The sequence below is a fragment of the Neomonachus schauinslandi genome, chromosome 8 (genome assembly GCF_002201575.2).
Source record: "Neomonachus schauinslandi chromosome 8, ASM220157v2, whole genome shotgun sequence".
Taxonomy (NCBI): domain Eukaryota; kingdom Metazoa; phylum Chordata; class Mammalia; order Carnivora; family Phocidae; genus Neomonachus; species Neomonachus schauinslandi.
In genome coordinates, this window is record NC_058410.1 from 66,017,192 (window position 1) to 66,031,218 (window position 14,027).

At 34.1% G+C, this 14,027-nt stretch overlaps 1 protein-coding gene and 1 pseudogene across 7 annotated transcripts in view; one reads left to right on the forward strand and one right to left on the reverse strand.

Moving 5' to 3' along the window:
- The window catches only part of EPHA7 (EPH receptor A7), a 166,375-nt gene that overhangs the window by 46,996 nt on the left and 105,352 nt on the right, over positions 1-14,027 (forward strand). For all 7 annotated transcript variants that reach the window (XM_021693111.1, XM_021693107.1, XM_021693109.1 and 4 more), the window contains exon 4: positions 13,715-13,870. In XM_021693111.1, the coding sequence (XP_021548786.1) occupies positions 13,715-13,870 (156 nt within the window). The remainder of the gene's footprint in view (positions 1-13,714; positions 13,871-14,027) is intronic.
- On the reverse strand, positions 12,719-12,851 carry LOC123325547 (annotated as a pseudogene).

The following is a 14,027-nucleotide window of genomic DNA, read 5'->3' on the forward strand; positions in this document are numbered from 1 at the left end:
GACAAGGATCACCATTAGTCTTATCTTGCCATAGGTATTGTTTACTGTTTTCATTATGGTGAAATTAAAATAAAAGCATATGAAAATTATCAAGCATCAGATGTCTCATTTTTTCATTTTTTTCATTGGTATACATCCACTTACAAAGGGGTTTCACAAATTCTTATACAGTGCATGATTATCCCTAGAAGTCGATTATACCGTGGCTTGTAGACAATCTGTTTATTTAGACATACACACCTGGTGTTCTAATCACTCTTTTGTTGAACATTTACAAAAGAGTAATTCAACTTAAATGATGAAAAAAATTACTCTAAAAGTATTGTCTGACCCATTCCAGCTGGTTTCCATCTGTGACTGTCTTCACATGCGTTTTCTGCTTTTCTCCTGTATGTTCTTTACCATTAATTTTGTGTGCAATCTTTGAACTGCTTTTTTCCTTCATTATTATCTGTATTCTGGTATAAATTGATATTTTCAAAACCTTTATGTAGGTTTTGAGATGACTTGAGTCTGATTAATTAGGAATATTTAATGCACTGCCAGCTCTCTGCTATATTATAGCACCATTGGTGTAGAAATAGAATGAATCATTATATGCTAGTTTGTCCTTTTCTTTGTAAGAACTTCCAACATATTTTTCATTTGGAAATGGACACACTTACATTATTATCCTTTACCATGAAAAAACAGTATTTCACCTATAAAGTTTTCATTTTTTTCAGAATTAAATATACTTTATAGTACTTACATTACTTTTTCTGAGTTCATTCTTTATGGTAAGGTACTTTTTTCTTCTCCAGTTTTCCTGTCTTTTAGGTTTCAGTTTTAACTTGAAAAAAAGTAAAATATTATAGGTACGTATAAATAGGCTTTAACCCTTAGTTTTGTCATGCCCCTCCGCATAGGTCGTATACAAAATGAATTCATTTTTATCTTAGATACATCTGAAATTGAATGCATAAACACAAAAGTACAGAAGGATGTGTGGATATATGTGTGTTTATGCTTATAATAAAAGATGTAACAGGCCATTGTATTTAAATTAGTTTTTTTGTTACAATAATTGTTTTTTAAAATTTAAGAGAGCCAGTAAGAAATAAATTGAAATCATTTTTCATAATGTAAGGCATCAGTGATATTTCTTTGTTTTCCAATAGAAATATTAATTACAAGAATTTATGTTAATAGTGGCCTGTCTAGTTCCAGATTACTAACAGAACTGAAAGCATTTGTATTTTCTAGAATATGGCAATTACAGACTATCTACAACTAGAATATTCTTGTTTTTGAGTTTGGATAGGTCATATATTTAAGGAAAATATGGTCTTCTTTTTACGACTGTGGAGCTATCACTTGATCATTTTGTCTTAGAAAAGAGTGTTACACTGACAGTTTTATTATGATTTATAATTCACAACTAATAGTTTTCCCTCTCTTGGAACTTTTCTTTCCCATGTTCAAAGAAAAATACTCTAATTATATGCTTATAAAATATTTCACATCTCATTCATATACTTATATCCCCATGTTAAGAGTGCTCATAGAATCATGTTAGAAATTATCTAAAGCATTAATCTAAACATGGCAGTGCAATTGTCTTGCACAGCATGACAGGGAACTCCTTAAGAGTGAGGCCACGTAATATCTTTCCTTAACTGATATAGTCAGGACTCTACTACATTCTACTTAAGAATGTGCCATGCTGTTTCTGTTGATTTGATTACTATAAAAAGTTTACTAAGTTGCGTTGGTGATTAGCCTTTGGTAAGTGGGATAGTTATTACCAGATGCATAATATTGCAAGATGAATAGTGATTCTTTCATTCAGTAAATGCAAGTTAACTTCCTGCTATGTGCTAGATATTGTGCTAGGCCCTGGGATCTACAGATACATATAATCTCTGCCCTTGAGGGTCTCACAGGGAGCTGGAAGAGACACACATGGACATTATGACACTCATGTATGGACAGTATGACACTGTTAATGCCGTAATTGTGGTATGTTGTACAGACCGGCTTGTACTGTTCTCCTCGGTAGCTTTAGGAGGAGGTAAAGCTCTTAACTGATTCATGAAAGATGAGTTAGTTATTCATTAAAAACAGGAACTGAACTAGATGTCTTTTTACGTGTCTAACATAGCTACCTTTTCTAAAAATAGCTTTTATTAAAAAACGTATTAAACAATAACCTAGTCATACCTATATTCACTTTTTGCAAAATGCTATGAATGCAAGTGGATCAAATACAGATAGAGCTGTGTCAGATTATTTGCTTTGTGTGAAGATTAAAAATGAACAATTAATTGGTTTTCTGTTATTAAGGAGTAGAAAGTATGGGAATGCAGGTACAGAGTTCTTACTGTTTTATTTCTAACAATTCTGTTTATCTCAGAACTCTATATATACATACATACATACGTGTGTATGTATGTATAAGTCTGTTTGCCTGTGTGTGTGTGTGTGCGTGTAGTGAGCTCCTTTTTTGGAAAAAAGGATTGAGCTCGACAACATCCTTTGTTGTGAGGATATATTCTGCCTGTTACTTTCTTTTATTTCTAAGAATTAAGGATTGAGTGAATATCCTCATTGTCCTGATGCATCTTTTTAAAATGTCATGCTTCAGGGCAAACTGATTTCTTTATGATCTTCAGAAAATTTTCCACTGACATAACAGAAATGATTATTTATCTCCCCACATGTTCAAACTGCCTTAAACTGCTTTAGGGTTATTTGCTTCACAAGACTTAGTATTGATCCATATTATATAACTGACTAAATAAGGAAAAAAAAACTAGTCTTCACAAAATAGCTAGAAAGATTATTTTAACTGGTGATTTTGTTTTAATCATTTATGAATTTTTTGCTGAAAACTAATGGTAAAAAAGCTCATGTTTTAAAAGACTGCTTGGAATGGAAGGACTGATCTTTGTTTTAAGAAATTAAAATGGAATTATTTCTTTTCATTTTAGCTATGGATCTTGCAAACTTTTTCTACAGATAGTTAGATTTAAGTGTATTGTGGGAGAAAAACCAATTGTTGATGAATCACTAATGAGATAGTTTAATTTTCATTCTTTGAATTGAACTAAGTGTTCACTTTACTAAATATGATTAAATTTCAAACTTTCGTATTTATATGCATAATCCTTGCCCCGCTGTATTTTTTAAACTTGAAGTAATCTGCTTTTATGAAATATTAACTGCCACAAATAACTCTCCAGTTTAAATATAATTGATCAATAATGCCCCTACCCACATTTCCTGTATATCTACCTGTGCCGAGTAGTTTTCTCTCTTCACATTGACGAAATGCTACAGCTCTGGCAGGAAAGGTGACTTTAGAGTCTGTGTTCACCACTGAAATAGGAGATAAACACATGACAAAAGATATAAATTAAGGCACAATATTTATAATTTATAATAATTTCTTATGAGATATCAGAAATTTAATTAGCTTAAGCACATAAGCAACTGATTATCCATACCATTTGATGCCAGATCAAAGGTAATATGTATTTAGAGATCATCATATTTGCTTTTTGGCGGACATAACTTTGGTCCACTGCCTAGCACAATGCAAAGAGTAGGCAAACAATAATTATTGAGTCAGGGAAGGAATGAGTAATTTGTGTTTGTCTAAAAATTAATTTGTGTTTTTTGTTTGCATACACATCTGATAGTGGAGAAGTGGTTCATTGTTTATCAGAGGTAGAAACGAGGGTGAAATCAAAACAGCATGGAAATTGGCATTATGAAACAATCATAATAGCTATTTATTGAGTGCTTATTCTCTACCAGGCACTGTGCTAGATTTTCCACATAAATTATGCACTTTAATTCACAGTAGTCTTATGAGATAATCTTGTTATTAGGTTTCCCTGTTTTAGATAAGGAAAAACTGGGCTCAGAGAACTTAAGCAGATTTGCAAAGGTTGCACAGCTAGGACAGGCGAGAGGAGAAGCCAATGTCATAATTTATATAAAGGGCATGTTGTATCGCCTTTTCAGGATTTTTGAAGTGGGACTTTCTGTGGTGAAATTAACAATATCTGCCATTCAGAATGGGAATTTCATCCTTTAAGAGGTGTTGTTTTAAAAACGATTATGTTAAAACCAGAGTATTGATCTTTCAAAAGATGACTCGTCTATTTTGCATCATTTTTTGTCTGTAGAGTCAACATTGACCTTTCTTGGTATGTTTTCAAAACTGTGAGGAGTGGCTTAGTATAACGAGAATGAATAATAAAACTGAAATTATAAAACTTAAGCAGTGTTATAATAAATATAAGAGAGATATTTGAAAATAAACTTGATGGTGGCCTAAAGGCTGTAGTAAATTGTACCTCTGCCTGAAACCTTCCCAACACCAGTTGCTGTTTAAGAGCACTCCTCCTTGCTGCAGCCTCTTGTTCATAATGACAATACCCTCAAGAATATCTTTTAGTAAAATAAAATACTGTGTCATAAATAAGCCACTTTTTTTAGTCACTAGGAATAAATAATGTTTCAGTTTTGTTAGCTAGCTTCCCCTAACTTAAGTGTTTTCCGTCCAATAATTACACTGTTTTGCTATAGACTTGAATTAGGGTTAAAACTACTCTGTTTTAGGGGCACCTGCGTGGCTCAGTCATTAGGCGCCTGCCTTCGGCTCAGGTTATGATCCCAGGGTCCTGGGATCGAGCCCCACATCGGGCTTCCTGCTCCGCAGGAAGCCTGCTTCTCTCTCTCCCACTCCCCCTGCTTGTGTTCTCTCTCTTGCTGTGTCTCTCTCTGTCAAATAAATAAAATCCTTAAAAAAAAAATTACTCTGTTTTAGTCCTTTTCCAGTAGGTTACTAAATCCTAAGTTTGTGTAGGTAATTCAGTTTTTCTACCTGTAGGTTGATCTCTCAGCATGGACCTATGAGGACAATATTGAGTGAGATCCAGAAGGGTCTGATTTCAGTATGCATCTTTCCTTTTATGGGAGTTGGTTTTTAAGTTATTTATATAATTTAAAAACTCCACTGCTGGATTCTTATCTGCATGACCAAAATGAATGTGCATGTGTGTGGGAACACAGACGGTGTTTGACAACAATGTCACCGTGAGAGCTGGAGGTGAACTGCTAGGCAGATGCATCTTGACACAGTGCGTGCCACTGCCCATCAGGGATGGAATGCAGAGGCAGGCCAGCCCTTTAGAACCAGTCTCTCACACTCTTGCTGAGGCACCACTGAAAAACTAGGTGGGTGTAAGTTTGTATGTGGGGTTTTGGGGGTTTGGTGATGGTGGCTGAAACACGCATGTTTTTAAAGATAACATTTCAACGAAAACAGTTGTAGGGGAGTTTGATATCTAGATAACTGATTACTGTGTTATTGTGAAGACAAGTTTTTGTAAATATAAATATAAATATATATATAACTAGTGTATCTTAGCATTTAATAATTAATTACAAGGAAACAAAGGCATTGAAGCCCAGGAATGTGAAGTGACCTTGTCCAAATTATGTGCCATTATTGGTAGAGTAGATTTGAACACAGATTTTTTAGTTAAAATCCAGCTCTCTTTTGCTCTATCATATTACCTGTTTAATATAACCTAATAATTATAAAGTAGAATAAGAAGTAAAAAGAGATCTGAATGTTCTAATTTGATACTTTTTCTTCTTTTTTATCGTTTTGGTAATGACATCATTATGGCAATTTTCTGGTAAAATAAAGAGTATTTCAATTCCAGGCCTCAGCAAAATTCCTGGTGTATTCCAAACTGATAATTTAATAAAGGACAAAAAAAACTGTCTTTATATAATATGTTGTTTTCTTTTCTTTTACAGTCTTTTAAAAGTTTTGAAATAAAGCTTTTAAAAGGTTCTTATTTTACGTGTTTCTTTTCCACTCTACAGTGTTAATAAAAACATTAAGTACTCCATTAAATAACAAATAAATAACACATATATATTTGTAATGCCCTGAAATTAATTTTTCCTTTTTTAGTTTTAAAAATCCCCCAACATTTTCAGCACTTGAGCACCCGTTACCACAAACTTTATATTCCACATCATTTCTTCTCTAAACTCTTACAAGTTAGCTGTAGGGTAATATGGATGGTGCCTTGCAAGCTGTAATATCCTCATTACATCATGTTGTTTTTATCCTCTCTGCCCACTGTTCATTCTCAATGTGAAAAGTCATAGCGTATCAGTGACAGGAGTCTGGCTTTCAGGCAGACTTTTGTAATTATTCCCACTGAGGCACTGTCAATAGGATTAAAAAACAGATTCTGGATCTGTCCATCCCAGATGAGGTCAGCACTTTGAGCAGTGGGAGTACTATTTCTATAAGCTGTGCTTTCCCCTTTGCATTATACAGCATAGACGTTAATATGACACAAATATTTGAAAGATCCTATGGAAACGGACTAGCTTTGCTCTGAATTAGGCTCTGGATTAAGTACAATGTCCATCTGCAATAAATAAAATAACAACAGTCATTTAGAATCCCTAACTATGTATGTGTGTAAATTCTACAATAATATTAAGTCCCAGTAAGTTTCAGTTACAGAACAATCCACTTATAGTTCATAATTAATAAACTCTTTGCAGCTGCATAACTGAAGCCGGAAACATCTGGAAAGCCTCATATTTTACACACAGACACATACACGTAATTCCTTCAGAAAAAGTTCAATTGTGCTTAAAATCACAGGTCTGGAAACAGAGTAAGACCTGAAGAAGCTGAATCTAGTATTCGGTTAGCTTATGGTAGGAGAAAGGGGGGACTGGGTCTTCCTTTATCTGGAAAAGAGGTGAGTGTTAACTAGATAATGTTTAAAGTCTATTCAGATATTCACACAAAACTAACCTTGTATAATTCAAAATCTCTCCTAATTATAAGTGTGATTTTGATAAGAATCTATTTATTTTGTTATAAAATTATTCAAATAAAATTGCTACTCCTCAGATAAAAGATAAATTATTATTTATGAATCTCTAAAATTAACAAATGGGTAAAACAAATATATTGATTATAGATTATAGTCTAGCTTATAGATTTAAAAATTTTCAATATTTTTTATAATTCATACTTAATTTATTACACCTAACTACAGCTTTAATTTTTTAAGATTTACTTATTTATTTTAGAGAGAGAGAAAGCGAGAGCCCGCAAGTAGGGGAGGGGCAGAATGAGAGAGAGAGAGAGAAGCAGACTCACCATTGAGCGTGGAGCCCCCTCTAGGGGCTTGATCTCACAGGGCTTGATCTCAGGACACTGAGATCATGACCTTAGCTGAAATCAAGAATCAGGCACTTAACCAATTGAGCCACCCAGGCACCCCCTAACTATGGCTTTATAAAAATAGATGAATATAGAGTGTATGTGTTAGAAAGGCAAACTAGCATATTATTGACAGATGTAATTTGGCATTTTTTCTTAATGTTTGCTTAGTCCTGTGTTCAATTTGAAGTTGTATTACTAATGGGTTTCATTATATATACCAGCTTTACTGTCTCTTTGTCTCTATAGGTTTGTTTATTCTGGACATTTCATATAAGGGAAATATGTTTTTGTGACTGGATTCTTTCACATAGCCTAATGTTTTCAAGGTTCATCCATGTTTGATTGCTGAATAATATTACATTGTGTTTATTCATTTATTAGTTGATGCACATTTGGGTGTTTCTGCTTTTTTGGCTATTATGAATAATTTCGCTGAGAACATTTATGTATAAGTTTTTGTGTCGATATACATTTTTATTTATCTTGGGTATATATCTAGGAGTGGAGTTGTTGGTTAATCTGGTAACTGTGTTTAACATTTTGAGAAATAGCCAGTAGCTACATAATTTTACATTCTTAACAGCAAGGTATGAGGCTTCTAACTCCCCCATATTCTTACCAACACTTGTTTTATTTGCCTTTTTTTCTTATAGTCATCCTATAAGTAGTACCTCATTGTGGTTTTGATTTGCATTTCTCTGATGGCTAATCATGTTGATCATTTTTGTGTGTGTTCATTGGCTGTTGTATGTCTCCCATATGGAAATATCTATTCACATTCCCTGCCTATTTTTGATTGGCTTATTAATGAATTTTTGTTTCTTTCATTTTTATTTTTCCTAAAATTCTAATTTGTTAGATTTCTTAATAATATCTCATTTTACCTCCCTCATCAATTTTATGGTGGATATATCTTGTCATGCATTCTTTAGAAACTTCAATAGTTGGAGAAAAGACCTGGGACTTACAGGAAGATGGTTCTAAACACCTGGAAAGCTTTTAAAATATAAAAATGTCCAGGCCCTAATAATGATTCAGTTATTTCGATAAGGCCAAGTCATTAGTGTTTTTTCAAAGTGTCCCTAATGTGCGGTCATGGAGGACAGCTGACCAAGATACAGATTATCAGTGCCTTAAAGTCCAGGATGGTGTCAGGTTTGTCTGAGATTAGAAGTGGAGCTTAAGATTTCCAAAAAGTGATTGCATTAAGGACCAGAAAAATCTTTCTTTTTTTTTAAAGATTTTATTTATTTATTTGAGAGAGCGAGAATGAGAGAGAGTACATGAGAAGGGGGAGGGTCAGAGGGAGAAGCAGGCTCCTCGCTGAGCAGGGAGCCCGATGTGGGACTCGATCCCGGGACTCCAGGATCATGACCTGAGCCAAAGGCAGTCGCTTAACCAACTGAGCCACCCAGGCACCCCAGAAAAATCTTTCTTACCTGTAGAAGAACTCTAGAAATATGTGCATTTTCTGGGATAACCGGTTTGTGGGAAAGGGTCCTTAGAAATATAATCGATAGGATATCCCCCTACCCCAAGCTTACCCTTATAGGTCATAAACCTAAAGAACCAGAGGGAGTCTGAGTGTCTGCACCCTCATTCAGAAGGAAGAGATATTCCATTTCACCTGATTGCTTTACCTACCCGGAAATTTGTCTATGGCTTTGAGGATGACCTTTAGAATTGTTCATCTGTGTTGAACACAGATTTGTTCTACCAGTACCCTGATTGTTCCACAGACTGCATGCGTCATGCAAGTACATGCTCAAAGGCCTGGCACCCTGTTGCTTAAACACTTGATATCCATTGAAGACAAGTATGGAATCTGATTGTGAGGAGAGTTTAACTGAGAAATCAGAATACAAGGCTTTAGTATCAACTCTCATGTATTTAAATGAGAAGCTTGAGTAAAATACTCAAATTTTTGTTCAGAAATTTGTTGCAGTATTATTACTTTTAAGTAATTCATTTATAAATGGGAAACCCTATTGCCTTTTGTGTTCTTTTTTAAAAGACTTGAAATTTCAAACATTATTTGAACCAATGTAGTTACATAAGGACACTGTTCTTATTGAAAAATAGCTGAAATTAAACATAATAAATTATATTTATTTCATCACAATAGATAATATAACAGGTCTTGTAATATAGTATGCTGTAACATAATTTAGTGGATGTATTGCACTATATTTTTAGTGTGTGGTAAACAGAAGTTTCACATGCTTCCTAGATTCCCTTTTTTTTTTGATAGCTTTTCATTTAAAGAATGGACTTGGGATGCCTGGGCGGCTCAGTCGTTAAGCGTCTGCCTTAGGCTCAGGTCATGATCCCAGGGTCCTGGGATGGGGTTCTGCATCGGGCTCCCTGCTCAGCGGGGAGCCTGCTTCTCCCTCTCCCTCTGCCTGCCACTCCCCCTGCTTGTGCTCTCTCTGTCAAATAAATAAAATCTTTAAAAAATAAATAATGGACTAAGTGAAAACTTGCTTGGTGTCTGAAGTCTGACAAGATTATGGTTCTCAGCTCTGGGGTAATGAACTTATTTTATTCATTAGGGCCCTAAAGGACTGAAAAAAACAGTTGAAAGAATGAATCCAAGGCTGTTGTGGTAACACTGAAAAAATACTGTTACTCAAATAATAGGTGAAAGATTATTTTTACAAAAATAATTAAACATGGAAAACAAATTTTATACGTATTCCCAGTCTTCGTCAACCTAGTGAACATTACCTTAAAATAATGTTCAATTAAAAAAGCAAAAACATCTGGGGCGCCTGGGTGGCTCAGTCGGTTAAGCTGCTGCCTTCAGCTCAGGTCATGATCCCTGGGTCCTGGGATCGAGCCCTACGTCCGGCTCCCTGCTCAGTGGAGAGCCTGCTTCTCCCTCTCTCTCTACCTGCCTCTCTGCCTACTTGTGTTTCTCTCTGTGTCAAATAAATAAATAAATAAATCTAAAAAAAAAAAAAAAAGCAAAAACATCAAAGGGAAGGAAATTAAAATTGTAGGTTTCTTGTTGTAACTAACTTTACCATAGCGCTCGTCCTATATTAATTAAAGTTTGCTTTGAGTTCAAGTGCTATTGAACAGATTGAGAAATAAAGCAAAGAAAAAAAAGTTTTAAAACTGCATTTTCACAATTCCTAGAAAGTTAATTCTTGCATACTTCATAGTTGTGTATGAAGGGAATGTATCTTTAAGGTTTCAGAAGGCATTTACCTCTAAAAAACTTTTGTACTAGTACTTTTGAGAAAACCAGCTGCATTTGTAGAGAAGAGAAATTGCCTTGATTTCCACATAGCCTTTTCGGGAGCCATTGCAGAGCTCACCTAGTTCTTCCCTATGTGGCTGACTCTCAGAGATGCCACTTCATCCCAGTTTCTTGCACTGAGTATTTTACTCAAGCTATTTTGTATAGATATCTCATCTAAAATTGTAATTTTAAGAGCATCTGTTACTTCCTTCCCAAACTTTTTACTACTCAGTCGCTAACTATTATCCTAAGAGATACAGCTATGCCTTCGCATGTTCTTGGCTTTGCTCTTAACACTGTAGCTCCGAAGATTTTGTACTTATTTTTAATAACTCTAAATTAATAGTCTTCCTAGAGACTAAGTGAAAACTGTCTTGTCACAACTTATTATTTTCAATATTAACTGAACTGAAACAGAATATTACTTCAAAGAAAAAATGTTAAGACTTTGATGACCACATTTTTCCGGTACTGCCTCTATCATTATCTATTTAATGATAGCCATGCCTGTACTCCACAATTTTGCAGGCATCTTCGGTGCCAAAATTCACAGTGCAATTGAGAAGACCTATTTAGTATCTCTTCTGTGAGGTGTGCTAGGCTATTATTTCATAGTTTTCTAAATTAAAATAATAGCTTTAAATTAGTAAAAGGGTATAATAAAAGACAACAGGGACCCATAGAAAATTAATTTTTAGGGTTGCTAGAGCCCTGGAGACCCATTGAATAAGGGCCAGACTTTGGCTCATTGAGCAGTCAAGGCTGGTGGAATAGCATATGGTTGAGTATCAGTAGTCCTGTGTTCTAAATCCAGTTTTAACCTAGACAAACAGAATTATTTGAAGAACTCAGGTTACTTTTGCTTCAAATCTGCTCTCCCATATGTTAAAGTGGTAACAGAATTTAATGTATCTTTGAAAGTTGAGTGATAAGGGTTTTAAATTTCTCTGCATTAGGTACCATATATATTCTAGAAACCATGCAAGTTGAGCAAGAAATGTCCCTTCTTATTTGTAAGAAAAATAGGAATACGCCTTTATTAGAAGCTTTTATTTGCAATGGGAGAATGAGGATTCTGTGGGATTCCACTAGGTAGTGTGCTGCCTACTAATTCTGGAAGCCTTCCCTAGTAGATGGTAAATTATGTTACCATTGTGCTCCCCATTTCCCTGCTCCCTAACCTCCTCTCCTGGTAAAAACTAATACACACAAGTCATTAAAGACTGTCAGCACATATCTCTTCTCTCTGGCTCTTTCTTTTCCTTTTTAAATTCTCTGGTCCTTAATGTTAGCAAAGTGCAGGTTGTGAGTAAAACATGGTCTTCTCTATCTTATGGATGTCATATGTGACCATTGAATTATAGATAGTACATAAAGCAAGGTACAGTGAATACTTAAGGAGAGGAATTTCCATCCTGAGAAACCCATGCCAGATCTTTTATCTTACCAGTTAACCATTTTTATGTGGCAAGATCATATCTTCAGAAACATTTTGAAGTGTTATATTTTTGTTATACTATTTTGCAATCAATCTAATTGTTCTCCCTGTGCCTTAGATTTGTAGCAGTTGCTACTGAGAACATGTGAAGTTGTATTAAGCTTCTTTTCGTAAGATGTTTGTGAATGCTTTTCTCTTACATGAATTGCTGAAGCCAACTAAAGGCAGAATGGCTTCTGAGGACAGTAGTGGATCATATATTTACAAGGAGATAGTTGTAGTTCTGTTTACACATCTATCACTTATCTATTGCAATATAACTTGCCTTTAAATTTCTAAGTTATCTAAAACACTTGTCTCATTTGCGGGAAATAGCCTTATTTTCTTGAAGCTCAAAAGATGATTTTGAGCTCTCAATTGGATCAGAATTATGCATTAAATGTTGAACATGTGAACAGAAGTAGAGAATGACTCAGTATACCATCTTGATTAGATAGGATTGTTTATCCCACCTAAGAGTGAAAATGTGATTAAGTTCCTGAGTGATGCCCAAGTTGAGGACATTAAAAAATGTGAATATAATAAGTTAAAAGTTATAATTGAATTTATGTTAAATATTCACTAATCTTTCTTTATAGATATGATGAATTTCTATTAAATTTGAAGTCACTAAAACTTAAACATATATTCATTTGATAAATATGAAGGGTAAATTAAACATATTTAATATATTCAATGTATAATGCCATTAATAAAAATTGTTGAAATAATGAAAATTTAATTTGCTAAATTTTAATTGAAGATAAATATATAAAATGATCAGTGATAGAAAATGGTTCAATTAGCAGTAATCGCGCCTTGGATAAACCTCATTGTCTATGATACTGCCACAGTGCAAAGCTAGAAAATGGTTCAAGACTACTTGATTTAATAGAAAATAGGATCTAAATGAGTAAGAGCAACTTCAAAAGGAGGTGATAGAGACATTCTTTGTACATGTCTATTCATTGCTGAGAGCAGTTACTGTTGCTGTTTTAGTGTGACTGCTGTTAACCTCTCTCAGCAGAGGAGAAACAGTCCTTATCTGTTTACAGTTGAAGGCTTTCTCCTTATTTCTAGTGGAATAGGTTTCTCCTTTTCATAGGATTTCATTGTTTTTAGTACCAAGGAAGTTGACTTAGTGGAAAGCAGCCTGCCTTATAACTTAAAATTGGTTGAAATTATATCTTGAAGTTTTCTGAAAATTTGGGAGGGTATACATTTCTATCATATTCAGATGAAATTTTTTGTATCATTGTTATTTCTAGTCAGGTAATTAAAATTATTTTAATATTTTTCAATATGAACCCAATTAACACATAAGAAGTTAATTTACAGCTACATTATATTAAGAAAACATAACTTTGAAGTATGTCAATATGTATCAACAGATAAGATAATTATATTGAAATTGAACTTACCCTGAATTAAATATCCTGAGTTTTTGTCCAATTAAATTATGCTTTCGTTCAGTTTTGGGCTCTTGATTTTGAACTGATGCCAACTACAGGTGCAAGGTTGCTGTATCATTTGGTTTCTATTATTTAACTTTAAAATGTAGTATTATAAAACTGGGTTATTGATATACACTAAAACAAAATTTTACCATAGAGAGCTTGTTTTTCACAAATTAAATTTCATATTTTATTCTTTTCTAAATATTACTAAAATTAAAAACGTCTATTTGCTCTCATGTTTCTATTTTCACTTTCTTTTGCATACGCAGCCTGTGGCCGTGGGTTCTACAAATCTTCCTCTCAAGATCTTCAGTGCTCTCGTTGTCCAACTCACAGTTTTTCTGATAAAGAAGGCTCCTCAAGATGTGAATGTGAGGATGGGTATTACAGGGCTCCATCTGATCCACCGTATGTTGCCTGCACAAGTAAGTTCATAATAGTAAAGTAGGGAAGGACTTTCAGAATCTTTCTACTCGTTTGTATTATTGTGACATCATTGAGATAGGCATCAGGTTTGTGAATGCATTCTTAATTATTATTAAATGCTTACATTTTTTTCATGGACTGTTAAGGCTAAATAAT